General features: G+C 39.0%; 1 protein-coding gene and 1 long non-coding RNA gene across 6 annotated transcripts in view; one reads left to right on the top strand and one right to left on the bottom strand.

Annotated features, from left to right (window-relative positions):
- Positions 1–622: 622 nt before the first annotated feature.
- LOC123627678 lies at positions 623–20,216 on the bottom strand. Its single transcript, XR_006731420.1, has 3 exons — positions 20,072–20,216; positions 19,279–19,433; positions 623–653 (listed from the first exon to the last, which is right to left on the bottom strand). It is a non-coding gene; the product is annotated as an uncharacterized LOC123627678 (long non-coding RNA).
- Positions 20,217–20,461: 245 nt separating this feature from the next.
- Positions 20,462–27,801, top strand: part of CENPE (centromere protein E) — a 68,241-nt gene continuing 60,901 nt past the window's right edge. For 4 of the 5 annotated variants that reach the window (XM_045537339.1, XM_045537337.1, XM_045537340.1 and 1 more), the window contains exons 1-8: positions 20,480–20,559; positions 21,511–21,602; positions 22,382–22,471; positions 22,595–22,713; positions 23,391–23,510; positions 23,824–23,905; positions 24,067–24,134; positions 24,410–24,475. In XM_045537339.1, coding sequence (XP_045393295.1) covers positions 20,504–20,559; positions 21,511–21,602; positions 22,382–22,471; positions 22,595–22,713; positions 23,391–23,510; positions 23,824–23,905; positions 24,067–24,134; positions 24,410–24,475 — 693 coding nt within the window. In that variant the 5' untranslated portion in view covers positions 20,480–20,503. Of the gene's footprint in view, positions 20,560–21,510; positions 21,603–22,381; positions 22,472–22,594; positions 22,714–23,390; positions 23,511–23,823; positions 23,906–24,066; positions 24,135–24,409; positions 24,476–27,801 lie in introns of all 5 variants that reach the window. The other variant, XM_045537336.1, reaches the window with a different exon arrangement.

Below are 27,801 nucleotides of genomic sequence, written 5' to 3'. Positions count from 1 at the left end.
TGTCTGCATGTTGACAGTGAGAATTATAGAATACTGCGCATGGAAATCAACTTCAGTGGGACTCATTGTAAATAAAGTTATGCCAGTGTTTTCATATTTGCTACGGTTTGGAAGAATTTGCCTTCAAAATTCACTCTACCCTCTGGTGTTAAAGTTCAATGTGGATCTTTCCATTGAGTGCAGGCAAACACTGATTCAGAATATTAGACAGATGGTTAAGGCATCCTACTTTTTGTGAATTTAGATTAGGACCAGAAAAATCCAAAATATTTTGAGAGAAATCTGAAAGAATAAAAAAGTCTTACATCTTTTTAAGCATACTCTTTTTGAAAAGAAAAAATTAAATAACAATAAACATTGTATTTACATTATTTTGCATCTGGGCAAAGTGCAAGATATTGAAATTACCTATGTGGGAAAAAATTAAAGCAAACGTGATTCTTACAGAATCCAACCTAATATATTTTATTTTTTGGCAGCTTCAGAACACTGCTGTGTTGTGTCATCTTCCACCTTCGTGAGGCTGACATTTCTGACCCAGCAGCTGAATTCATATTCTTTTCCAGATCCTGCCAATCTCTTAGAAACAGAGCTCCAAGCAAACTTCAAAGTGACCTCCACCGTTACAAAGCACTAGGAAGCTTACTACAAACCTATGAAACATGAAATAAACGTAAGAAAGAATGGCGGTCAGCTCAAAATTTTAATTTGATTTTTGTTGATGCAAAATTTCCTCTGAAAATTTTTGGTCAGCACCTGGTAAACTATTCCATCAAATGCAAAGTCAGGAGAATTACAGTTCTTATACTCCTAACAGTAATAATTTGAGTTCCCACTTGTCATTGATATTGTGCCAAAAGTTAAGAAAATCAAGCATGACACTGACCATCTAGGAAAATAAGGTTTAAATAATTTCCCTTAAGGCCAAGCAAGAATGGAGAATAAAATCCAGTAGGGCCATAAAAGGTCATTAATTGTGTGGTGTAATATATATTTGTGGAAAATCTGTATATATAAGAAATAAGTGTATATATATAAAATTTGTAGCTAGTGAATAAAATATTTTCAAGTTGTGGTAATTATACTGAATTTGCATATGTGGCAACATGTGGCAGATTTAATTTCTATTTTATTCTTTAAAAACATTAAAAATAATATTAAAAATAAAAGAAGTCTTAGCACTTTCCTATTGGCTCTTTTTTCTAAACACACTCATCCAGCCATTCCTCAAAAACTATGTTGTGCTTCCTTTCTTATTTTTCCTCATAAAAATGTCTAGTTTTCCTAAGTTACCTTGATTCAGAAAAAGCATGTCTGGGGAGCAAAGTCATCAAACCACAATAGAAAACTCTTCTGTGTGGACAGCACGTGAACTGTGGTGCAGGGCGGGGCATGGAGCTGAGGCAGAGCACAGCCCTTCAGAGCTGCGTGTCTGGGCTATTCGGACTGACAAACTGGAGTCGAAATCCGAGCTCCACCAACAGCTTGTTGGGAACTTCAGGCCAGTGTTTCTTGCTCTGAGCTTCACTTAACTCATCAGTAAAAAAGGGAAAGTAATAATTTTTTCAGAGTGCAGATGTGAGCATGAAATGAGCTAATGCATGAGAAGGGCAGAGCCAAACAAAAAATAAATGTTCAAAACCCTTATCATTAATATTATTGTGTGCATAAGGAAGAATATCAGAGAAACTCTTTCTTGCCTGCCATTCTGCCCCCATCCAAAGCCCTTTGTGGGGGGCATAAATTACCTTATAGCTTCCTAGTGCTTAGCCCTGGGCTGTTTCCGGAGTTCCCATGAAATCTCCTGTATTGTATGTGAGTGTTTTGGGAATTTGCTCTCTGGCTCTGAGCCCTGAGTGGGGGGGAAACAGTACAAGTGAAGGGTTAGAAATGGCCAGTCAACAGGAGTGGCTTTGGTCATGTGAAACTAAACTCACTTCTTCGGAAAGATGTAGATTTTTTTTTTTTTTTTTTTTTTGCCCAGGCTAGAGTGCCGTGGCATCAGCCTAGCTCACAACAACCTCAAACTCCTGGGCTCAAGTGACCCTCCTGCCTCAGCCTCCCAAGTAGCTGGGACTACAGGCATGCGCCACCATGCCCGGCTAATTTTTTCTATATATTTTTAGTTGTCCAGATAATTTCTTTCTATTTTTAGTAGAGACGGGGTCTCACTCTTGCTCAAGCTGGTCTCGAACTCCTAGCCTCAGCAATCCTCCCGCCTCGGCCTCCCAGAGTGCTAGGATTACAGGCGTGAGCTACCACGCCCGGCCACTGCCCATACACTTCTACCACTTGCAAGGACATGTTCCCTGATCCAATGTCTCAACTCCACTCAGATGCAAGCCAAGCATCCCCTACCAACTCACCATAAATGGAAAAAGAAGAAAGGGAAAGAAAGAAAGTAAGAAAAGAGAACTAGCCCACCACACATCCAAGCATCATGAAATCCTCCAAGTTCTTAAAATACATCCAATGTTCTACTGCTTCACATTGTACCAACTGCTACAAACCTGGTCCAAGTTACAGTCATCTGCTGCCTGGATTATTACAATGGTCTCGACCCCATGCCCTCTCTAGAGTTGATTCTCAATAAAGTAACCAGAGGGAGGCACTAAAGGGAAATCAAAACGAAGGAGAGCAGCTCTGGTCAGTAACGTGACAGCAGCGTCAAACATTGACACCTACCACTATCTTCTATCTACACCCCAAGTACTAGCTTTACGTGTACCTTCCCACGTAACAGTACCAACTTCGCTGTGCCCTTTGGCAATAAAATCACCAACCACACCCCATGTCCTCGCCTGTAGGCCTGTGGTGCCCTCTCAGATGCCCAACACCAGCCCACTGGGGGCCTTCCTTTCAGTCCCCAGAGTCTGGCAGTATCTCCTCTTCCTTTTTATTATCTCAGAACTATATAATGTTGCTGCTTGCTGGAGGTATCCCTCTCTGGGGTATCTAAATACCCTTTTTTTCTTTCAGGCTTTTAACATCTGTTGACCCAAAATGGTATAAAATATATAGAAAACAATTGCAAAATGGCAGAAGTAAACCCTTTCTTACTTATGTACATTTAAACTCTCCAACCAAAACACAGAGACTGGCATAATGAATAGGAAAAACAGTGACCCAATTATATGCTTTCTACAAAAGACTCACTTTAGATCCAGAGAAACAAATAGGATAGAATATATTTCATTTAATATAGTAACACAAAGAGAACTGAGGAAGCTATTCTGACAGACAAAATAGACTTTAAGTCAAAAACTATTACAAGAGACAAAGGACATTATATTTTAATATATCTATTAAAGACCCAATTCATCAAGAAGATATAAAATTGTAACTATATAAGCACTTAACAGAACCCCAAAATATATAAAACCAAAATTGACAGAAATGAAGAGGGAAATAGCTTTCTACAGTAATAGTTGAAGACTTCAATGCCCCCTCCCTTCAATAATGCACAGAACATCTACAGAGGTACGAACCAACTGGACCTAACATACATATATAGAAACTATGGAAATCAAAACCGTGAATAAAGTGGGGACTGCTGTACACAACTTTCTCTCCTGCGTCTCCAGTCTGCAGACAGCAGATCGTGGGGCTTTCCAGCCTCCATAATCATTGGAGCAATTAGGGAAATGCAAATCAAAACCACAAGGAGATACCACTTCACCTCCCCTAGGATAGCTACAATCCAAAGGAAAGACAATAACACAGTTTGGCAAGAATGTGGATACACTGAATTAATTGAATGTGGATAAATTGGAATTCAATTGAGCATAAAATGGTACAGCCACAGTGGCAAACAGTTCAGCAATTCCTCAATGTGTTAAACACAATATGTTACCACAGGACCCCAGATTTTCTACTCCTAGGTATCTACCCAAGAGAAATGAACACATAGGTATACACACAACTTGTACACAGACGTTCACAGCAGCGTTATTCATAATAGACAAAAAAGTGGAAACAACCCAGATGCCTATCCACTGATGAATGGATGAGAAAACGTATAATTCATAGAATTTCAATCAAGTCAAATATTATTTGGCAATCTATAATAAGAAATTAAATATTGATTTGTGCCACAACATAGATGAATCTCAAAACCCTTATGCTAAGTCAAAGAAGCTGGCCATGAAAGACCACATACTGTATAAAATTCCAATGACAAGAAATGGACAGAATAGGTAAAGCGACAGAGAAAGGAAGTAGATTTGTGGCTGCCTGGCTGTCTGTGCTGGAGGGGAGGCGAAGGGGCGGAAAGGGTAGTGACTGTTAACAGGTCATCGGCTCCTTTTTCAGATGATGATAATGATCTAAAATGAGATTATTGTGTTGGCTGCACAACTCTGTAAATCTACTAAAAACCACTGATCCAACACTTTAAACGTGTATAAATTACATATCAATAAACTCATTTTTTAAAAATGGGGATTTTTATGGAGCAAAAGTCTCATTAGTGTATTAACAATCTATATTGTTAAAGTAGCCCTAAGGGGAAAAAAATCATCAAACCAGCAAGCACGACAGTTGGTTGAACAGACCTTAATGAGGAACTTACAAGAAGTGGAATAATCAGTTCCTTTCTTTACAAATGCAACTGAAATTTTTCTTATTAATGTTTTCTCTTATTATGGACAAGATCTTGAAATTTGACATAAATATTTCCTTCAGAAAATCCTAGTCCATTGGTAGAATTTACCCCAGACTCACAAGCAAGTTGAAATAGGATTCTAACCAGATAATAAACAATAATCCATTGATTCAACGTTTTTAGTTGTAAGCAATATAAACTAATTCAGGTAATCTTAGTCAAAATTAATTTTATAAAATAGGTAACTAGCTTCTGAGAGCTAGAACAGGCCTAGGGCCACACAGTCACTGCCAGCACACAAACGACAGTCCACAACCACTAACGGAGCTACACTGCCACCAGAACCGACGGGCACACTCACTGTTACCTGCAAAACTTTCAGCAACCTGATTTTGCTGCCAGAATTGCTGCTGTTTCTTCTGCTTCCGGAGATTGGCTGTGGGTGCTAGAATGGATTCTCCCGTGTTCGGGCTGCTTTGCTTCAGATTTCAATCCAAAGCCCAGAGTGGCTGTAGCAAACTGGTGTAGCCTAAGCTAATGCACTCGCTCGTAGCTTGAAGGCCAGCTGAAAAAGAGCTTTGGGTTTTCTGCTTATAAAATAAGAGGAAGGATCTGCCTCATAAGGTGGAAATACCTCAGACACAGATGCTAGGTGTTCAGTAAGAATGGCAAATGTCTGTTATAGATGCCTTCAGAAAAAAAAAATACCTAATGTTATATAGATGTCTTTGGTTATTAGAATTACAGGTTACAATTTTCCATTTATTTTTCCGTGTTAACCATATTTCCCCTAATAAGCACTTTCTGCATAAGTAATAAAAATTGTAAAGGCATTATTCTGAGGAAAAGAGTGAGTATTCTGTTTTAACTGAACTCACAGGAAATACCTTCATTTTTCCCCCCCAAGATTATTGTTATCCCTGAGTTGTAAGCATGCAAAACAATTGCTGTGGGTTTTACAGGCTAGAATAGCTGCCTAGTGACAGGCAGATGATATCACAGTTAGGGAATTTAACATAACTGCCGTCTAGATACAATGTTACATTCACAAAGGCGCTGCATATAGCATAAGGGAACTCCTAGGAGTCTGACAAGTCACACAGGCAATGATGACCAGTCCAGTCTCCCCCTAGACAGCTTGAACCTCTGCCTGGTCTTGAAACGTGAAGAGGATGAGGTAAAGATCTCTTTTAATTAACTATACATTTTGTTATCATTGATTTGTTCTTCTCAATTTATAACAAGATACCCACAGTTTATTCTAAAAATGTACTGGAAAGGGAAAAGTATCCTAGTGCATGAATAAAAAGTTATCAGAATATTTCCTATGTTCTAAATCACAGTTCTCCCCTCTACCAGAGATATCACTTACTGAGTTCCCTCTTCCACCAATCTCCAAACAGCCTGAGAGTGGATCTGCATGGACAATCTTTTAATGAATTCAACCCCTGAGCATGTGTTTACACGCCAGGCTAAGGGAAAGCACGAAAACATTTAAAGCTCTAGCTTTGTGCTCCCCAAAGGCAATAAAGCCCAAAAGTACATGACCCTTTATTTAGCAAAGCGCCATAACTTCCTGGATATTCAAGTGTAGTGAGTGGAGACAGTTGGCAGGATGCATGATTGAATTAATTGATTTCAGAATATGCAGTCATGGTGACAACAAATTCTGAGCACCCAAAAAGACTGAGAATCTGAACTTGGGAAGGAGAAACTAAGTACAACAGTGGGGGGTCCTATGGACTCTGGATCAGTGAAGAGCAGCGTGAGGACTCCTGGCAAGAGAAACTGACTTAAAAATGTTGGGTACTAGGACCAGAAGCCAGGCACCCCAAGGAAAATTTTGTATACTTAAAAATATCTTTGTATATTCAAAGAATTGATGCTAAAATGCAAATCTTGACAAATATAGCTAAATACTAAGGAATAAAAGGAATGAAAGGTACTCAAAAATTAAAAATAGAACTACCATGTGATCTAGAAATTCCACTTCTGGGCTTTTATCCAAAAGAATTGAAATTGGGATCTCAAAAACTTATTTGCATTCCTGTGTTCATGGCACCATCATTCACAGTATTCAAAATGTGGGAAAACCTAAATGTCCAGTGACAGATAAAGGGATAAAGAAAATGTGGTATAGACATAAAATGGAATATTATTAAGCCTTAAAAAGAAAGAAATCCTGACATATACTACAACATACATGAACCTTGAGGACATTATGCTAAGTGAAATAATCCAGTCACAGATGGACAAATATTTTATGATTCAGCTTATATGAGGCATCTAAAATTGTGGAACTTAGAAGCAGAGAGTAGAATGGTGGTTGCCAGGGTCTGAGAAAAGGAGGAAATGGGAGTTGCTATTTAACAGATATAAAGTTTCATTTACAGAAGATGAATAAGTTTTACAGATATGTTGTACAACATTGTGCATATAGTTAAGAGTAGTATAGAGTGCATTTAAAATTTTGTTAAGAATGTCTATAGAGTGTACCCAGCCACAAAAAACAATGGCGATCTAGCACCTCTTATATTATTCTGGATAGAGCTAGAGCCTTCTACTAAGTGAAGTATGGAAAAACAAGCACCACATGTATTCACCATCAAATTGATATTAACTGATCAACACTTCAGTGCACATATAGTAATAACATTCATCGGGTGTCGGGCAGGTGGGAGGGGGAGGAAGGGATGGGTATATTTACACCTAATGTGGGCAGTGCCCACCATCTGGGGGATGGACACTCTTAAAGCTCTGACTCGGGTGGGGCAAAGGCAATATATGTAATCTAAACATTTTTACCCCCGTAATATGCTGAAATTAAAAAAAAAGAATGTCTATCTCATATTAAGTGTTCTTACCACAATAAAAATATTTACTTAATGAATACCTCTTAATGCTGAAAAATCAGTGGAGATGCTTTCATTAAAGTTTTCTTTAGAATAAAAAAAAACAGATACTAAACTTAGGGGCACAAAATAGGAGATACTAATCCTTAGTAGTTTAGTGGTCAGGGCACAACTGACTGTTGGACTATTGTTTAGAGTCCAACCAATATATCTCTATCTTAATAGAAAACAAAACACTCTTTGGAATCATTATTCTCATTTTTCCTTTATTTTTAATCCCTTTAGTAACTCTGACCCTATGACATATACTACGTAAGAATATACCATGCACAGCTCACTGTCTGGAGTTGTTATTCGTGTTGGGCCTTCCTTCCCCTGTTGCGCTGTACACCCTCCATTTTCACTCTCGATGGCTCCGTCCTGCACCTCAGGGTCCAGCCAGGCCTCCCCCTGTTATCCTGCTCTCCCCAGGTGCATAGCTGTGATTAGCTCATTCCAGGAAGTAAAAGGTTCTCCTAACAGAAGAGCTTGCTCAGTTCCTACAGTTTTTTCTCAATACTCACTTCTCTCTCAAAACTGCTCATACCCTCACATTCCTCTTCTCTCCAAATAATTTCTTCCAGAACATTGTGGAATTTCTCTTGTGAGAGAAATAATTTCAGCTCATTATTATGAAGCAGAACTATTTCATTTACTGCATTTGTTCTTCTAGAATCATAAAATTAATCAAGACCGACAGGATTAAAATAAAGCTCCAGTTATAAACAGCCTGATACTTTCATCAGTTCCTATATGAGTCCCTTGTTTTGTAATGAGTAACTATGCCAATTTTGATTATGGCCAGAATGCATTCCTGTGAGTCTCAGAGAAAAAAATCTCCTTGATCTATTTTATTTAAGCCATCTCTGCAGGCCTAAATACACTTGGCACTGCAGAATGAGCAAGCATGGCATGTTCAAAGCAAAGCAAGATGTGAGCATCAGAAAGGACAGAGGACAGGGAGGCAGGAGAAGAAACCTGAAATGAGAGCTTTATTCATTTACTAATCAGAAAGTCACTGAGTGCTTTATCCATACTAGACACTAGGTGCTGGGGATCCATCAGCAGTAGAAGTTGGGGATGATTAGGAAAAGCTTTAGACTATTGTTCCTCGGTCCTAGAAAACATGCAATGGTATTAAAGAAAGAATTGACATGATCTCTTTTTTAAAAAAAAAATAACTGACTATGACTATCTTGTGGAGCAATGATTGGAGCAGAAAGACTCTAGGAAGAGAAAACAGTAGCGTTATCATTTAAAGGATCGGGGTAAGGGACCAATAAGAATGAGAAGATCCAACAATGATGGTGGCAGTGGGGTTAGAGTCATAAAATGTCTAAAAGACACAATAAAAAAAACTGTGTCATTAAATGATAGCATTTTAAGAATATTGGTAAATTTTTATTCCCAACATGAAAAAAATGACTTTTTAGTGCCATGGAATTAAAAAATGTTTTATTTAATAGTTTATAAGCATATCCAATAACTGTCATAACTTTACAACTATTTTAAATTAAAATATGAAAATCATGTTAATGAATTCAGTGAGTTTTTTAGTAATATCTATTTTACTTTCACAATTCATAATTTATGACAATAGAGCATAAATAAAAACAAGAGTGGAATAAAGGTGCTGTCAGAAACAGACTTATTTGGGGGAGAATTGACATAATCACCAATGCTAATATTATATCGTCTTTTTAATTATTTTGTATAATCAACACGTCCCACTTTTCCTCCTATTTTTTAAAAATAAGTCGTTAGAGACAAATTCTTCCTAAATGTGTTTAAAAAATTTAACACTAAATAAATAATTTTGTCCATGTTAGTTTAAAAAAGACCTAAGATATAATTACCTTATTTTAGCTACCTAAAGTAAATTTGTTTTAAAGTTTAAACTACACAAGCGACTACACACTTGAGACATTTATCAAGCACAGGTAAGTTTTTACCCTTTGGCCTTTAAATATCCAATAATTGCAGTATGGCACGTCAGGCAGCTGTGAATAGAGACGCTCCACAGACTCAGGGAATTCTCGTGACCTGATACTGTTATTTCTGACACCACACTACTTTGATGCTTTGTGCCAGATACTTTCACATGTTGTCTTGTTTAATCTTCACAACCATTTCTAAGAAGGAGAATTTTACAAATGAAGAAACTAAAATTTCAAAAAATAAGCGATTTCCCAGATCACGTGATTCATAAATAGGGGAAATAGCTTCAAATTCAGTGCTCTCTTTTATTGCTATCACTGCAAATACTCATATTGCCATACACAGTGATAAAGTAACAGCAAAAAGCACAAAAAAGAGTTCCAGATGAAAAAGGTAACAAATTATATAGAAAAGCAAAAGGCTCTCCCTTTTTGAGTGTGAGAAACACTCCACTTTCCTGATATCTAACATGCAGTTACTATGAGAGCCTAAACTGGGTCATTTTTATTGCAAGTTTACAGTCATCTAACTTATTACTATGGCCCTCCAAGACCACTTACAGCAGGACCTTCCAGACGATCTTTCAGCAAGGTAATAGAAATATTTTCAGGAAAACATTTCTTTCTCGGCCGTAGAGCTGTCTCTGAGCATACGGCCACTCTATGGCTCAGTTTCAGGTTCTGCTTTGCAGTTTAAACTATTCTCTGTAGAATGAATCATCAATATTGTTAAAACTGCAGATGGGGCCCTGCAGGGTAGAGGAAGCTGAGTAGAGCAGACAGGCTAATAAGCAAGAAAAACATGGGCAGGTATCAGTGTCCTGGCACCCTGGCAGGCAGGGTTTCTGAGTGATATGATGGGGGACAATTGAATTACCAAATCCTTCCCAAGGTTATATATTCAACAGATAGAATGGCAGAAAATATAGGAAAATGATTAAATACCTTCTCTTTTCATGATAAAAATAGGGCTGGAAAAGGAAAAATGAAAATAATTTCCCTCTAACATCTATAGTAAGAGCAAAATAATTTTTATGATTCTGTTTCACAGCAGACAAATTCTCCCAAATGATCAGCGTTAAGAAACAAAAAGTACACTGTATTTCCATAATAGTAACTTAAAGAATACAGGAAAATAATATGACTGCTTTTACCAACATTATATATTTTGATGTTATCAACCAATGGCGAAGGAAATCATTATGAAGAAGGTGAAATGCAGTTTCAAGTCTCCATGATTAAATAAATAGAAAATAAGCCAGAAAGACTTTCCTTTACCCCATGGGCTCTTCCCTTCCATCACATACAATCCCAACTCAACCTGTGGAACTAATGTTTTTAATGGAATTGAACAATCAGTCTCAAGTCCTCTAGGCTAGGTTAAATAAAAAAAAACAAAACACACAACCCAAAAAACCTTGGACAGAAACCACTTTAAAACATGTTAGAAAAGACATTTTGGGTATTCCCATTCTATCAGCTAATTTATTCATCACAATGATTAAATATACGTTAACTGTGAATTGCTCAAATATTACCAAGAGCAGGGCAATAGAATTAGGAAGTGCCTTGCTGTGGATAATTTAAAAACAATGATAAAACTGAGTTAAAATTAATCTTCTTTTTATTATCAAAGTATGCAAGTCATTCTAAGCAATATCAGTGATAAGTAGTCCTCTATCCAGAAACCTTCTTAGTCTAAATTCTAGATCATTGCACAGATTACTGTTGAGTTTTAATAATATACGTATAAGTTACACATGAGCACATTTTTATTACTTGTCTTTTAATAAATATTTCTTATTCTTTCCTGTTCTGCTTTCCCTGTTTTCTGTGTCAGATTTCTGTATTGTGGATAATTGTCAAAGAACAATAAAAAAAGTAAATGCTTTACCTGAAAAAATTCAAGTCAGAGTATAAGCCAGAGAATAAAGTTTGAAATAAGAAATCACAGTGGAAGATGCTGGCTGATGATGAACTCAACCTACAGGCCTAGTCTGAAAGTGATAGGGTAACAAAATAATACCAATAAAGGGAAAGTAACATTCACTGGGTGCCAGGCAGGTGGGAGGGGGTGGGGGATGGGCAAATTCACAACAAATGCACGCAGAGCTTGCCGTCTGGGGGATGGGCATACTTGTGGCTCTGGCTTGGGTGGTGCAAAGGCAATATGCGTAACCAAAATGTTTGTACCCCCATAATATTCTGAAATTTAAAAAAAAAAACCGATAAAGGAAAATAGAATTGGAGAGGAACAAAAGCAAACATCAAAGAGATTCAAGTTGGAGGAACTCAAATTAGGGTTGCCAGATAAAAGATGTCCAATTAAATTTGAATTTAAGATAAACAACAACTCAAATGTAACTGCATTTTTATTTGCTAACTGGCAACCTTAACTCCAGTGGAATTTTAATACATCTCCAGAGCATCATTCCAAACTCAGCTCCTCTCTGAGCAGGCTTAAGTCAAAGAATAATAAACCTTGAAGAAAAAGGAAAGAGCCAACATCTAGCTACTATTATACTTCTTGGATCATATCAAGATACAAATTTTATAGGTGTGACCTACATCAACAATTGGTTTCAATTCTATTTAATTTCATTGAGCAGCAAACCACATGAATAATAACATGCCTGCCTTACAAAAGCATCCCAGATAAGGATATACAAAGTTTAGCAAGCTTGCTTAATATATGATAAACTGAGTCAGGCAGATCTGGGTATGAACTTATTTCCACTTTAGCAGGGTGACGTGAAATTTACAAAACTTGCCCCAGAGTCCCACATTTGTACAATGAGAATGATTATAGTACAGATAAGACTGTTACAAGAATTTTAATAATACTAAATTTGTAAAGGAGTTGGCATAGAATCTGGTCTCTAGAAGTAGTCAAGAAATATTAGTTACTAATTAATTCAATCTATACCTATATTCAGGAATGTAACAATTGCATAAAACAAAACTATTAACTACTTTTAAACAAAAGTTATAAGTGTTTCTCTTCCTACTGAGTATCTGTGGAATTTTGGAAAATCCTACCAACCATTCCTCTTGTTCAAATAAATTCTTCTAATAAGATTACCTTAACAGATTTTAAAAACAGAGTATGAGTTCTTGATTCCTGATACTCTGCTCTACTTGGGATGAGCTCTTGTCCCCTAAATCAGCCACTAATCAGATCTCTCTGCTTTTTTTATCCTACAATTTATGCAGTGACATTTTCTAACGACAATTGCTTTGTATGGAGTGAATTGTTTCAGTGCTAAAACCTATTTGCTGAAACAGGACAAAGAGGAGGTGCCTAGCAATGTCATGAACACTCAAGCCCTCAATAAATAGGAGTCTGTATAGGTAAGATGCTTTGGCCAGTGTTCTCATAGCCAAAATTATCCCTGACATTTCCAAATGTCATAGCTAATCCACTCTTAATAACAATGCTTTTAAATGTGCTAAAAGGAAGGCCTCCGAAAGTCATGGGTAAGGTGGAGGAAGCAGAGTGATTTTACCTCAGCGTCGCCCCCAAAATAGCAGAGTCATTTAGACATGCATTTTCAAAGTTCTTTATCAATACCATCAGAATACACACAGAAATTTAACATAAAAAATGTTTAGTGTTATTGAGTGAGAACCTCGAGCTAATGGTTTCACGGGTTTGATCCCAACATGGCCAACTTGGCTAACTTAGATTTACTCTGTTCTCAGTGCAGACCACCAGCTATGACATCCCACTACACTCCCAACCACCAAGCACCTCAGACCCTTGACCGTAGAGTTGGCCCAAGAGCTGGCAGTTTACCCGATCCAGGCCAATCAGAATCATTCTGATGACAGACATGGATACCATTTCTTTTCTTAGTCATAGCTCGTGAGACTGGGATGATACGACCCTGAAGATCTCTGTGGCTATGCTACATTTTCTCCAACACGTGGAGAAAGCCTGTCTGTTAGAGGAAGCAAACACACCAAAGAGAAACAGAACCAAGAAACAGAGGAGAGAGAAACTGGAGAGACAGCAAGGAAAAAATATCATTCTTTGAATCCATAGTGTTTCTCATTTCTAAAGACAATCCCACTCTCTTGGACTTCTTAGTTATGTGCATGATTCAGTAAATTCCCCCTTTGAAAACTAGTTTATTTGGGTTTCTGGCATTTTTAAAATAACGATATCTTGGTCATTTAATTGAGCCTCCCTTAGCAAAAACAGGAGTCAGATTTTTAATGCAGGTCATAAAGATTATTTTGAAGAGTCAGTCACTATGGCCATATGGCATAAATGGATTTAGATAATCTCTTCAAAACATAGTCCAGTTCAAATGGAAAGTTCTATTACAGTAATTAGAAGCACACTTTTTCTCACTGCCAGGATCTATCCAGATATCCCTTGCCTTTGTGTATGGATTATTATATGACAAGATTTTGAAACTTTCTAACAGGAAAGGAACAATTCACTTTCACATACTCTTCAAGTTTGCCAGTTTATAGGAATAATTAATTTTCTTTTTTTCTTTCTTTCTTTTTTTTTTTTTTTGAGACAGAGTCTCACTCTGTCACCCGGGCTAGAGTGCCATGGCATTAGCCTAGCTCACAGCAACCTCAAACTCCTGGGCTCAAGCGATCCTCCTGCCTCAGCCTCCCGAGTAGCTGGGACTACAGGCATGCGCCACCATGCCCGGCTAATTTTTTCTGTATATATTTTTAGTTGCCCATACAATTGTTTTCTATTTTGAGTAGAGACGGGGTCTCGCCCTTGCTCAGGCTGGTCTCGAACTCCTGAGCTCAAACGATCCACCTGCCTAGGCCTCCCAGAGTGCTAGGATTATAGGCGTGAGCCACTGCGCCCGGCCCGTTGCAAAACTTCTTGAACCACCACTGCACTGTACATTCCTTAGCAGTTTCTGGGCCAAATGTGTTGCTGATGTTGCGAGTTGTCTCCACTGCTTTACGACCCATTGTGAACTTGAATAAGAAAATCACTTGAATTTGCTTTTTGTATAACATCATTTCCATAGTCTAAAATAAATATAACATAAACAGCAAACAGTAAGTCCTTAGCAAAAAAACATAAAGTGAGAAATGCGGATTAAAATAATGTAAAACATAACCACATTTATTTAATGTATTCCAATATCAAATGACAAATGTCAACAATGCTAAAACCACAATTACTTTTGCACCAACCTAACACAAAGTAATAATAAATATCTTTCTTCCTCTTAAAGTTGACAAAAACTAAAAATATTGATAATATCCAGTGATGGTAAAGAAATGGAGAAGTAGACATTTACATATTCTTGGTTGTGGTATAATTGGTACAAATTATTTGAGAAGTAATTGGTAGTACTTGCTATAATTCAAAACAAGCACATCATTTGCACCAGCATTTCGACTTCTAGCAATGCAGTTTATGAAAATAAAAGCTTAAGTGTGTAAAGGTATATAAGATATGTGTGGATGGATTTTTGTATTATAAGCAATATTGAAAAATTGGAAACAATCTAAATATACATAAAGAAATGACTGAATAAACTACAATGCCACCATATAATTGAATATTATGCAACCAATATAAAAGACAAATCTACATATTGACTTGTTAGTGTAAAAAGCAAATTTGAGCTCAGTAAGCACATAATGACTCCATTCTTGGAAACATAAAAGTGTGTGGTTATTTATACATATAGATTTCCTGCATACACTCAAGAAAATGTCAGAAAAGAACTTAACATAGGTCACCTTTGGGAAGATGAAATTTGATGAGTGGGTGATAGAAGAAATGTTCACTTAACAACTTTAGATAATTGTTCTAAGTAATGGAATTACAAATTATTTTTACTTTTTGTTGTTTTCTAGCATTTTTCTGAAATAGAGAGCAAATAATTGCTGGATCAGAATCCTGGAGGAGACTGGAGAGGAAGCAACCAAGGGTGTAAGCGGAAGGACACACTTCAAAGCCAATGAATACTTCACTCCGCAAGTGCCCCAAAAGAGGGAAGAATTGGTGGGGATGTAGATCGGCAGGGGTGCAGGAGGGAGGGTGGGAAAGCTAGGAGTGGAGACATCTTGCCTGATGGCCCTGCTTTCTCAGTAAAAATGAGAAGGAAACCTGGGCTTGAGGAGAGTGGTGAAGGTTTGGAATCGTCAAAGAGGAAAAGAGGAAAAGATGCTCACCAATGACAAGCGAGGAAAAATGCACCTGTGAAGTTTTTCTTATCTAGGCCTAGCGGTGGCCCCTCACTGCAAGACACTAACTGCAAGGCTAACAACGCAGTCTTGGTTTCTTGCCAGAAAGGAGAATGGATTTGGTGGACTGCCATCATTCTCTGCCACACTGTGACTACCTTAGACGTTTTCTGTAACACAGATGACTTTTCTTAGCCCTCACGCATCCATATTCAATTTTACACTCATCCATCCTCAATTTGAAATTCCTTTTTTAAATGTTATTATTTATTTTTTTAGTTGACAAAATTGCATACGTTTACGGTGTGCAACATGCTTTACAATATGTATATATTGTGGAATGGCTAAATCAAACTAACGTATGCATTACCTCATATACTTTTTTGTGGTGAGAACACGTAAAATCTACTCTCTTAACAATTCAAGTTTTTCTTTAATGAAGACATCCTAAACTTATTGGAGCTAAAAATGACCTTTGAAATAAGCATTGTATCTATTAAGCAAAAATTACTCCTATGGAAGGTGATGGCATGATATTTAATACAAACATATTGCAAATAATTTTATATGAAATGCATAAAAGAGCATGGGTGAATAATTTGAACTGATGCATTTGTTTTAATACCAGGAGCTTCTCCAAATTCTAAAATTTGCACCACATTCAAGACCTTCAAAACACTATCCAAGGACACACCATGCTTTTGGAAGGACTACACTGCCCTCTGCAGCTTCAGCATAAATAATACCGTTTGTGGGGAAAAAACAGCAGTTGAAACATAAACATGGAAGTGTGTGCAATTAACGTGCCTCAGAAATTCACTTTTCCTTCTTGAACTGAATGAAAATATTAAAATTTTAATAAAATTTAGTAAATTTCATTTATTTTAATAAATAAAATGAAAATATTAAAATAAAGATCACATTTTAAGCAAAGTGCACTACAGTATGCATAGCAGGTACCTATTTATGTAAAAAGATATGAAATATAGAAAAAGATGCATATATGTGCATATCTATAGATTATTTTGAGGAGAACCCTTTAGGAAATGACACAGTTGCCTACAGGGAGGCAAACTGGCACCTTAGGGGTTAAATGTGAGAAGATTTATTTATCACTGTGAATTTTATTGTAATTCTTGAACTTTTCGATCATACGTATTCATTAATCTTTCAGGTAAGAGCATCTCTTTCCAAAAATTCCATAACTTCAGATAAGTTATGTAATCTTTGTGCCTGCCCCGACCACTCAATTTAAATTAAAGCATACCTTCCTTAACTCTAGATTATCTTATTAGCTACAGCCCAACATCTTCACAATACAGCCACAAAAAGGGTAGCATATACTAGCTCACATTTGGATAACAAAACAAATCTGAAAACACTCTATTTTATATACTGTTTTTATTTATTAACTAATTTCTTTAAGTTGAGAGAAACTAATTTTATATGGTTAAAATGTCAATTATGAAATAGTATACAATGAAAGGTAAATCTATTTCCAACTCAGTCCTCCTCGACAAAGGAAGCTAGATGTATTCCATGTATCTTTCCAGAAATTATGCCAATAAGTATTTATTAATACTTATTATGCCAATAAGTATTTTAACTGAATGTTTATTCTGTGCCAAGCATCTTTCTAGGTGCAGTGGATAAGGAGTAAACAAAACTATGTTGCTGACCTCATAGAGTTGACACTTTAGTGAGAGGAGGCAGATAATATGTACATAAATTCATACATACTATGTCTAAAAGTTATAAGTGATATTTAAAAAGAAGAAGATCAAAGGAACAGAAGTAACAGACAAGGGAGTTTTATGCAGAAAAAGCTCTGAGAAGATGACATTTAACCAGATATTGGATTCAATGGGAAGGAGGAAACATGCGTACTGGGGTAATTGCCTACCAGCCAGAAAGAACAGCCAGCACAGGCCTTAAGAGGGAGTCTGTATAGGATTCAAGAAACTGCCAGGCTCACACCTGTAATCCCAGCGCTTTGGAAGGCTGACATGGGAGGATCACTGGAGGCCGGGAGTTTGAAACTAGCCTGGGCACCACAGTGAGACCCCATCTCTACTTTTAAAAATATACATATATTTCTAAAAGAAAATGAAAAGAATTACAGCTGACTACTTTGTTAGAAATCATGCAAGCAAAAATGAGTAGAGTGAAATATTTAAAGTATTGGGAAAAAAAAAACCCCACCAACCTAGAATTATATATCTGGCAAAATTATTCTTCAAAAGAGAGGAGAAATTAAAAGGAAAAAAAAAACTGCCAAGAGGCCAGTGTGGCTGGCGTGTAAGGCCAGAGTGCTAATAAGGAACAAGATCACGTAAGGCTTGGGAGACAAATGAAAAATTTGGGTTTATTCTTAGAGAATCAGAGGGTGCAGGGGAGGCTTTGGGGGTCTTCAGAGAGGAGTGGTATGACCCAACTTACATTTTTTAAAGCCTCCCTCAAATTGCTAGGTTGAGAATAGACTGGCAGTGGGGGCTGGGAAAAGGTAGAAACAGAGATGAGTTCAGTGTCAGATGATGGTATTTTGGACCAGGTGTCTAGCATAAGTTGTGACAAACGGTCATGTTCTGGAATATTCTCAAGGTAGCCCCACAGAATTTTCAGGTACGTTGAATGCAGACTTTGAGAGAAAAGAAGTTGAGCAGCATGACTGGATACCTGGAAGGATGATGGACTTGCCCTCAATTGAGATGAAGAAAGCTGCCGAGCAAGCAGTTGGTGAGAAGGAGATTATGAATCCGTGTTGGACATTTTAAGTTTAGAGTATCTATTAGATATCTAAGACGGGAGAAAGTGCGCCAGACGTTTGCTGCTGAGACTGGCTTCTGAGAGCAGGAGAAGATGCCGAGGCAGAACAGAGAGGAGTAAGGAGGGGAAGGATCTAGTGTACACATGGAGAGATCTTCAGAGGGGATAACGGTTGTTCATCTAGACACAACCTGGAATGCAGGTATGTGGGCACAGGCACAGGTGGGTGGATAGATAGGTTGACAGGAGCTAGTGCAGAGTCTCTTCTGGAAGCTTCTGTTTTCATAGTGAAATAAAGAAATTCTTGTTTGAAAGAATTAATAAATCCCTTTTTACTCCCTTGCTTAAAACCCTCCCCAGGCTTCCTCTCGCCATGAGAATAAGATCCAAATGTTTTATCACAGCCCACAAGTCCCCACAGGATCTGGCCTCGCCCCCCTTTCTCCATTGCCCCAAATGCTCCAGCCACTGGGGCCTTCTTCCTTCTGTGTCTCAGACACAGGACAAACTCGGACAAGCATGGGTTCACCCTGTCTGGTACGCCCTCTCTCTTATCCTCCTCACATAAGTTTTGCCTCAAAGTTCACCTCCCTAGGCCTTCCTTGAACATCTAAAGTGTCCCCTCCTCCCGCCATGAATTATTTTACTCATTTATCCTGTATTGTCAGCTTCTTCCCATAAGAATGTTTCCTAAGACACTAGCACCCCTACTCCTGGCTCCCCCTCCCCCTCTCTCCTGATCTGGCTTTTTCTTCTCAGTACTCATCAGAACCGTATCTGGCACATAGCACGTGCTCAGTAAATATTTCTTGAGGAACAATTTTGAAAATTTAAATGAAAAAATGGATATAGAGCCTATAGCAGAGAGCCTGGCATATAGTAAATATCCGATAAATGTTACCTGCTCTGGTGACGGCAACAAAGACAGCCACGGCAACAATCAGAAGCACGACTCTGAAAGGCTGATGCCTCCTCTGTAGGCTTGAACCAATTCCCTTTTGTCTCATCAGATACTTTCATTCGTCATGTCCCTTCTTCCACTTGACAGCATCCTTCCTTTCGAGTAAATATTAATATGTGCAATATTAGCCCGCCATTAAAAACGAAAACAGTTAAAACATACCTTCCTTAACTCTGGGTCTTATTAGATACAGCCAAGTGTCCTCATAGTTTAGCAATTAAAAAAATAGTGTAGGCCGGGCTCGGTGGCTCACGCCTGTCATCCCAGCACTCTGGGAGGCCGAGGCGGGAGGATCGCTCGAGGCCAGGAGTTGGAGGCTGCTGTGAGCTGGGCTGACACCACGGCACTCTCTCTAGCCCGGGCGACAAAGTGAGACTGTGTCTCAAAAAAAAAAAGAAAAAGAAAAGACATTCCTGCGCGGCACACAGAGGGCTGGCTTCCCTGCGGCCGCGGCCCCCACCGGGCAGGACCGTGTCCCCTCGGGCTGGGGACACCGGGTTGGAGACAAAGGTGACCAGGCACGACCGGGGGGGACTCTCTGTGCTTAGAGGAACAGCTTTCCCTCCCGGCTGAGGGAAGCACCAACACATTAGGGGACTTCTCCGGTCCTCGGTAGCCCCTTCCCCTGAGTCAGCCTCTGGGACACTCACAGCCTACGGAAACAGGAGTCAAAGAAACTAAAAGGAAAAACCTAAACTCAGAGAGTCTCTCAGGAGCACAGCCAGCTGCTTACCTTCCTAGGCCGGCCAGTGAGTTTCAGCTGTCGTCGTTTGAGGTTGTTTTTTTGTTTTTTTTTTTAACTGCTAGTGTGGTTTAAAAAAAAAAAAACAAAACCACGTAATTCTGTTTTAGGGAAAAAGCACACACCCCTGCCTCGTTTCTTCCGCTGATTGCAAACTCTTCACGGGAGGGGGCGGAGGAGAGCGCGCAGGGGCCTTGGGCAAATGGCAGCGTCCGGCTCTGACCGCGACGGCCGCTCTCCGCCAGCCCGGCGTGCATCGCGCTCCCCCACAGCGCGCCGCAGGTGGACTCGTCCGTGACGCCACGAGGACGCTACCCAATCAGAGGCGGCGTTTGGGAAATTTTAAACGCAAAGGCGGGCCGGCCCTTGCGCCCTGAAGCGCCGGAGGAGTTCGGCCATTTTCCCGGGGCCCGGCTGGAGAGGATGGCGGAGGAGGGCGCCGTGGCGGTCTGCGTGCGGGTGCGGCCGCTCAGCAGCAGGTGCGTGGGCCGGCCCGAGCGGGAGCCCTGCGGCCTTTGCGGGGCTGCTTCCCGGGGGCGGTGATCCGGGGCTTCCCGGTCGGTGGGGCGGCGGGCGGGGTCCGAGAGCTGGACGGTACTTCCGGCTGCGAGAGTCGCCGAACTCGAGCTCTCGCCGCCGTCCAGACCTCTCCGGCGGCGCCGCCCCGGCTTTCCCGCGGCTGAGCCCCTTCCGCCGTCCCCGCCGTGACCCGGGCGCGGGGGAGAGTGTCTTCCCGTCGCCGTCACGGCCACTTGGCGCCTAGTCGGCTGCCCGTGAGCTCCCCGAGGGCAGGGGCCGTCGGTCGCGTCGTAGTCAGCGGGCACTCGGGACCCGCCTGTCGTCCCAGCTCTGCGGAGGCCCAGGCGGGAGGATCGCTGGAGGCCAGGAGTTCGAGGCCAGCGAGAGCGAGACCCCGTCTCTGCTAAAGATAGAAAGAAACGATATGGACAGCTAAAAATATATGTAGAAAAATTAGCCGGGCCTAGTGGTGCATGCCTGTAGTCCCAGCTACCCGGGAGGCTGAAGCAGGAGGATGGCTTGAGCCCAGGAGTGTGAGGTTGCTGTGAGCTAGGCTGACGCCACGGCACTCACTCTAGCCTAGGCGACAGAGCGAGACTCTGTCTCCAAAAAAAAAAAAAAGGACGAGCCTGGGCAATATATGGGTACACCATCCCCCAATCCCCTGCAAAAAATACAGGCATAGTGACACAGGCCTGTAGTCCTGTCTACTTGGAATGCTGAGCCAAGAGACTGCTTGAGCCCAGGAGTTTGAGGTTGCAGTGAGCCATGATTGTACCCCTGCACTCTAGTCCCAGCAACAGAGCAAGACCCCATCTCAAAATAAAATATTTTTCAATCTTAAATTATCCTTCCTATAACATAACTTTTATGACCAATTATGGTAAAATGCAGTATTATTGTATTTTTAGAGAAGAAGAACTTGGAGAAACTGCCCAAGTTTACTGGAAAACTGACAATAATGCCATTTATCAAGTTGATGGAAGTAAATCCTTCAATTTTGGTAAGATATAATAGCATCAAAAATTAGCTTGTTGGCCGGGTGTGGTGGCTCACGCCTGTAATCCTAGCACTCTGGGAGGCTGAGGCAGGAGAATCGCTTGAGGTCAGGAGTTTGAGACCAGCCTGAGCAAGAGCGAGACCCCATTCCTACCAAAAAATAGAAAGAAATTAGCTGAACAACTAAAAATATATAGAAAAAATTAGCCAGGCATGATGGCATTATGCCTGTAGTCCCAGCGACTCGGGAGGCTGAGGCAGAAGGATCGCTTAAGCCCAGGAGTTTGAGGTTGCTGTGAGCTAGGCTGACGCCACGCACTCTAAAAAAAAAAATTATCCTTGTTATCCTTTTGCTATTAAGAGTACAGAAGGCTTATCAATAATACTAGATTTATTACTAAAGATGAGACTAAGCCTTTTGTAAACTTCATTGGAAACAAAAAATAGTTTAGCCATCACGTACGATAAGTGGGATAATAAATTGATAGTTAAAGCACAGTTACATAATTTGTATCCAGACAGATTCCAGACCCCCACTACGGCCTACTGGCTTGTAAAAACACACAGGATCATTAACTTGTAGTATATTTTTTGTTTTTGAGGACCAAAACATTTTACCTCAAGGACAGGTTTTCTCAAAGGACCAAAAAGTGGAAGAAAATACTGTCTTAAATATTTTATCATCCTAGATTGGCAATTTTATTTCTTTGGGTAATTACTAATTCAGAATGAAAACACATTTGATTTATTTGGTTTAACTTCAAATGTGTTGTTGTTTTGTAGATCGTGTCTTTCATAGTAATGAAACTACTAAAAATGTGTATGAAGAAATAGCAGCACCAATCATCGATTCTGCCATACAAGGCTACAATGGTTTGTATTCGCTCAGTGTTGCAGAAACATGTTAGTCTTGGGTGTCTGTGCAAAAGGTATTGATAGTTTTACCCACTGCGGATTCGTTTTTAATCTTTATATGTGTGTATTTTGTTTGTTCAGGGACTATATTTGCCTATGGGCAGACTGCTTCAGGAAAAACGTATACTATGATGGGTTCGGAAGATCACTTGGGAGTTATACCCAGGGCAATTCATGACATTTTCCAAAAAATTAAGAAGGTAAATAACTTAGCTGAATTTCTAGTATAAACTGGTAAAAATAGCAACAATCTTAGTGTTTTTCTTGTGTCATAATGAAGTAAATTTACAGCTATCTCTTGATTATGGGGAAAGAAGAGAGGCATGGCACAGATTTACTTTTATCCCCACAAACTTACTTTTTAAAGCTTAAAGTTCTTTCATTCTTTCCCTTGAATCCTGCAACGGTAATACTTGCAAGAAAAAGTAGTCATTAAGGAACAGGAAAATCTTATCCGAATGGTTTGCTCCTCATTGCCTTTAACTACTAGCTAGTGATTATAAAGGAACAGTAAAAAGTGGGTGTAGGTAAAGGAGAAGGGAAGTACAAGGCCAGAGTAGGCAACCTAATTAGTTAAGACTTGGTTTTAAATTAGCGTTTTCATTAAAATAAGAATATCTAATGGTAGAGTTTTATTTTGAGCCTGGAGAGTTGGAATGAGTGCTCTCCTCTTCTAATTTTATGATACATTAGTTTTCATTATTTCTGAAACAATGCTTTTATATTTTTGTGTTGATTATTGTCAGCATAGAATCATGGGTTTTGTTTTACAAACATAACTTCCTTCTTTACCTCTTTAATATAAGCACATAAGCATATAATAGTAGGTTTTCATAATTGGATGCTCACTGATGTTTTTACATATTTTTTCTTCCAGTTTCCTGATAGGGAATTTCTCTTGCGTGTGTCTTACATGGAGATATACAACGAAACCATTACAGATTTATTCTGTGGCACTCAAAAAATGAAACCTTTAATAATTCGAGAAGATGTCAATGTGAGTACCAAACATTATAATCAACTTACTTACTGGAATTAAATAATATGTATAGTTTTAAAATACTGTTAGCTCTAATAGGTTTAAGTGCCTAAAAATAGCAACAGGGACGTATCAAGTTAGAATTTAGTGTGCTTTGGTATAGGAAATAAATTATTCATGGAGTTGCTTGTTATATTCTTATAGAATAATGATTCCATTTTCCACCTTTAACTTCCAATGAACTCTGTAATAGTTTGTACCTTCTTTTTGAAAAGCAGACTTTTAAGTGACTTCTATTTCTTTAATCTTTCCACAATTAAACTTGTTTCAGAGGAATGTATATGTTGCTGATCTCACAGAAGAAGTGGTTTATACATCAGAAATGGCTTTGAAATGGATCACAAAGGGAGAAAGTAAGACTTTCTTCTGTACTTCTTTAAAACCCTTATAAAAGCTATCTTTTCAATCAAGTGTGTTTAGACTTCAAATCATACTTTATTAAGTTAAAATGAAAATTACTGTTTTCCGTTGGATTTTAATATATCTGCAGCTGAAATATAACTCATTTTTACAGAGAACAGACATTATGGAAAAACAAAAATGAATCAGAGAAGCAGTCGTTCTCATACAATTTTTAGGATGGTAGGTAATATTCTCTCTCTCCCTCCCTCCCTCTGTCTCTCGTCTTTCTCTTTACAACATCTGGTGGTAGGGTTTTATTTCTTTCTCTCTCTCTCTCTCTCTCTCTCTCTCTCTCACTCTCATCTTTCTCTTCTACAACATCTGGTGGTAGGGTTTTATTTTGAGCCTAGAGAGTTGAACTGGATGCACTCCTCTTCTTATTTTATGGTACTTTATTTTTCATTATTCTGTGTAAGAATGCACTAATTTTTATACAAGTTGCCTTTTCTATCTAGATTTTGGAAAGCAGAGAGAAGGGTGAGCCTTCTAATTGTGAAGGATCTGTGAAGGTGTCCCATTTGGTGAGTATAAATGAGCCATGATAAAGTACTGTATGGGCCAAAACAAAAGTTAATTTAGCTGCCGGGCATTTGGTTTAATATGAACTGTTAACTAAATGGGGCGGGGACTATCAATTGGCAGTTTCATTTTGTCAGTAGCATCAGTTTACTAGCTGAAATGTTGTAGGAAAAATTGAGAGAGTCTTTCTTCCTGTTATGTCATGGCTGTCATCTCCTAAAAGTTAGATGTAGGAACTATAGGAGTTGAGGCTTTCTTTACCCACTAATGAAGTAGATTTTTTTCTGTACACATTTAAGAGTTTAAGTACTCTTAGAATTTGGGGATTTTTTTTTTTTTTTAATCTCAGCCAATATGATTTAGACTTGTGTGATTAACAAAAATCTAAGTGGGATGGTTAAAAATAAGTCACATTATTGAAGGCTTTTCTTAAGTACAATAAGAAAATATATTTTGTATTATAAACATAGTGTTTTAGGCTATAAATCTCTTGAAGATGGAGGAGAGATACTGCATTCATCTTTGTAGCCCCAACACATTGTATATTACATAGTTTATGTTCATGTTTGTTGAATAAGTGAATATAAGCATTATGCAAACATTCCTTTTATCTACATAAGTAAACTTCCTGTTTCCTTCTTGCTGCACAGAATCACTATCTTTCTTACTCCTTTCCTCTGCTTTACTCTCTGTCTTCAGGGCCTCAGTTCTTTAGCTTGGTGTGGATATGATTTAAGATTACCCTATTTGATTTAAAAAAAACTTCACAGGAAAAATTTAATAATATGTTTATTCATTTTCATATTTTGTAAAATCGGATTCTTAATATCCAATCCTAACTTCACTTTAGTTATTTTGCTATAAAAGTATATAACTTATTTTAATCTTTAATTTTTATTTTAATCTTTTGATATCTAATCTTTAATCTTGTTTTAATTGAACAACAAAAAGAACCCAAAACCTAACCTCTGTTTTGTATTCCAACCCTGGCCTTTGACAGTTTACTATAATTTAATGTTTCTCTTAATAATTTAGCTTTAATACTCTTAGCATCATCAGTGATGTATTTGGTGATTTTCCTCAGATTCCTTGATGCTCTGTCATTTATGGTCCAGGTGGTCCAGCCCTCCAGGCTACCCAGTGACTGTAAGAATCTTCCTGGAAAGAAGTCTTCCCCAAAGAGTCATCTCCTGGCTCTTTAGAGGTGGAGCTTTATTCTATCTAGATTTTGAGGTTGTCTCTTGGCCTTGATGGGATAATACTACTCAGTTTCTCTTAGCTCTGTTCCTTCTCTGTTTTCTCCCATGGCTTCTTTTGTCCTCCCCTACTAACAAAAACTCGGAAGTGTTCTGTGGCCTTTCTTACTTGAAGTTATTGCCCTCGGGCATTCTATCATCATTTCTGTGTTGATTACTGCCAAATATATATTTTATAGTCTCTAAGTCCTAATTCATATCTTCCTAAAGATTGTTATAATTGTGTCCCGCTGTTGTCTCAAACTTCAGCATACCTAAAACCAAATTAATTCCTTCCAACCATAATGAATATTCTTTTCTTCTGATAAAACAAGCATTATCTCAATTACCTAGGCTGGAAACCTGAGTTTTTTGACTCATCTTTTTCTGCCGTTCTCTTTATTCACTTGTTTCTTACTGATTCTACCTTTGAACATTCCTATGGATGTTATGCTCATTTAGGTTCTCATCTCTTTTGAATTACTGCATCGATCTCCTCGACTTTGGTCTTCCTTTCTTCAGTACATCATACAGATTTCTAATATACTCACAACTGCTTTGTTCTGTTGTCTTCTGTGGACAAGATCTAGCCACTCTTCACCAGTTTTACTTTACTTCCTTCTATTCCTTGGAGCCCCTCTCTCATAGACTGGGCCTCTTAGTGCCTTTGACTATGAAAGCTGGTTGCCATCTATACCTTCCTCCTACTGCCCTCATTACTACTTTGCCCATTTATTATGCATCTAAGTCATCGTAGTGGATATTATGCAAGAAAAATTAGACTTCCTGGAGTATTTTAGAGAAAGAAGTACCTGAGGTAGTACCATAAAACAACAACACATAAATACCTGTATGCTCTTGAAAATCTCCATAGAGAGAGATAACTTAAAGCTCATTCCTTTTAAGACAGGGTCTTGTTCTGTTGCCTGGGTTAGAGTGCTGTGGGGTCATCATTGTTCATTCCTACCTCAAATTCCCAGACTCAATCAGTCTTCCTTCCTCAGCCTCCCGAGCTGGAACTACAGGCACGCCACCATGCCTGGCTCATTTTTCTGTCTTTTTGTAGAGATGGGGTCCCGCCATGTTGCTCAGGCTGGTCTTAAACTCCTGTCCTATCCTCCCATCTCAGCCTCCCAAAGAGCTAGGATTTACAGGTGTGAGCCACCGTGCTCGGTCTCTACCTTTCTTTTAACACATTCAGGATATTTGATGAACCTTGACCATGTTCCGAGCATGCTCCTGGGCTCTAAGATTAAAAGAATAAACAAAACATCACTCCGCTAACTCACAGGTAGTCTCCCTAGCCCAAACTGCTGTCACCTCTCACTTGGATCCCTGCACCAGCCTCCTGATGAGGCTGCCTGCTGCCATTCTTGCCCTTCTTCAATCCATCCTCCACCTTGGGGCCACAGTGGATCCTGTAGGAAGTGGAATCGGGTTGTATTACTCCCTTGTGTGAAGCCCTCCAATGGCTGCCCAATGCATTTAGAAAATTCAAACTTTTTACGCTTGCTCACAAAGTCCTGCATAATCTGACGCCTACTTACGACTCTTACCCTATCTTCTCCTGTCTTCACTTCACCAGCTGTCCTACTTTGTTTGTGAACACACCAAGCACATTCTGCTTTGTGACCAGGTGTGCTCGCTGTTCTTTCTGACTAGACTACGGTGTCCCTTGATCTTTTCATAGCTGGCCCCCACCTCTCTGTCACTTAGATCTTAGGTTAATGCCAGGCCTTTCCCTGCCACCCAGTCCAGCGAATCTACTCAGTCCCTCCCTCTGTCCTCTTCCAACTCTATATTTATATTATCTCTGTTACACTCATCACGATGTGTTTCTTATTTGTCTATCTTTTTCCTTTTCTAATCAGCAGTCTTTCTGTAGAATGTAAGTTCCATGAAAGCAGAGACCTTATTTGTTTGGTTCATTGCTGTATCCCCGCACCTAATGCACCACCTGGAGCATGATAAGCAGTCGCTTTTTTCAGTAATATTTGTGAAATGAAAGAGAGGACCATGCTTTTAAAGATGCTACAGTGTAGTTAGTGACACAGATGACTGGCCCAATAGAATAAGTGCTCTAAGAATAAGTC

This window comes from Lemur catta, chromosome 26 (assembly GCF_020740605.2).
Source record: "Lemur catta isolate mLemCat1 chromosome 26, mLemCat1.pri, whole genome shotgun sequence".
In the NCBI taxonomy this organism is placed as follows: domain Eukaryota; kingdom Metazoa; phylum Chordata; class Mammalia; order Primates; family Lemuridae; genus Lemur; species Lemur catta.
The sequence above is the reverse complement of the archived record's forward strand: the minus strand, read 5'-3'. Positions and strand labels throughout refer to the sequence as shown.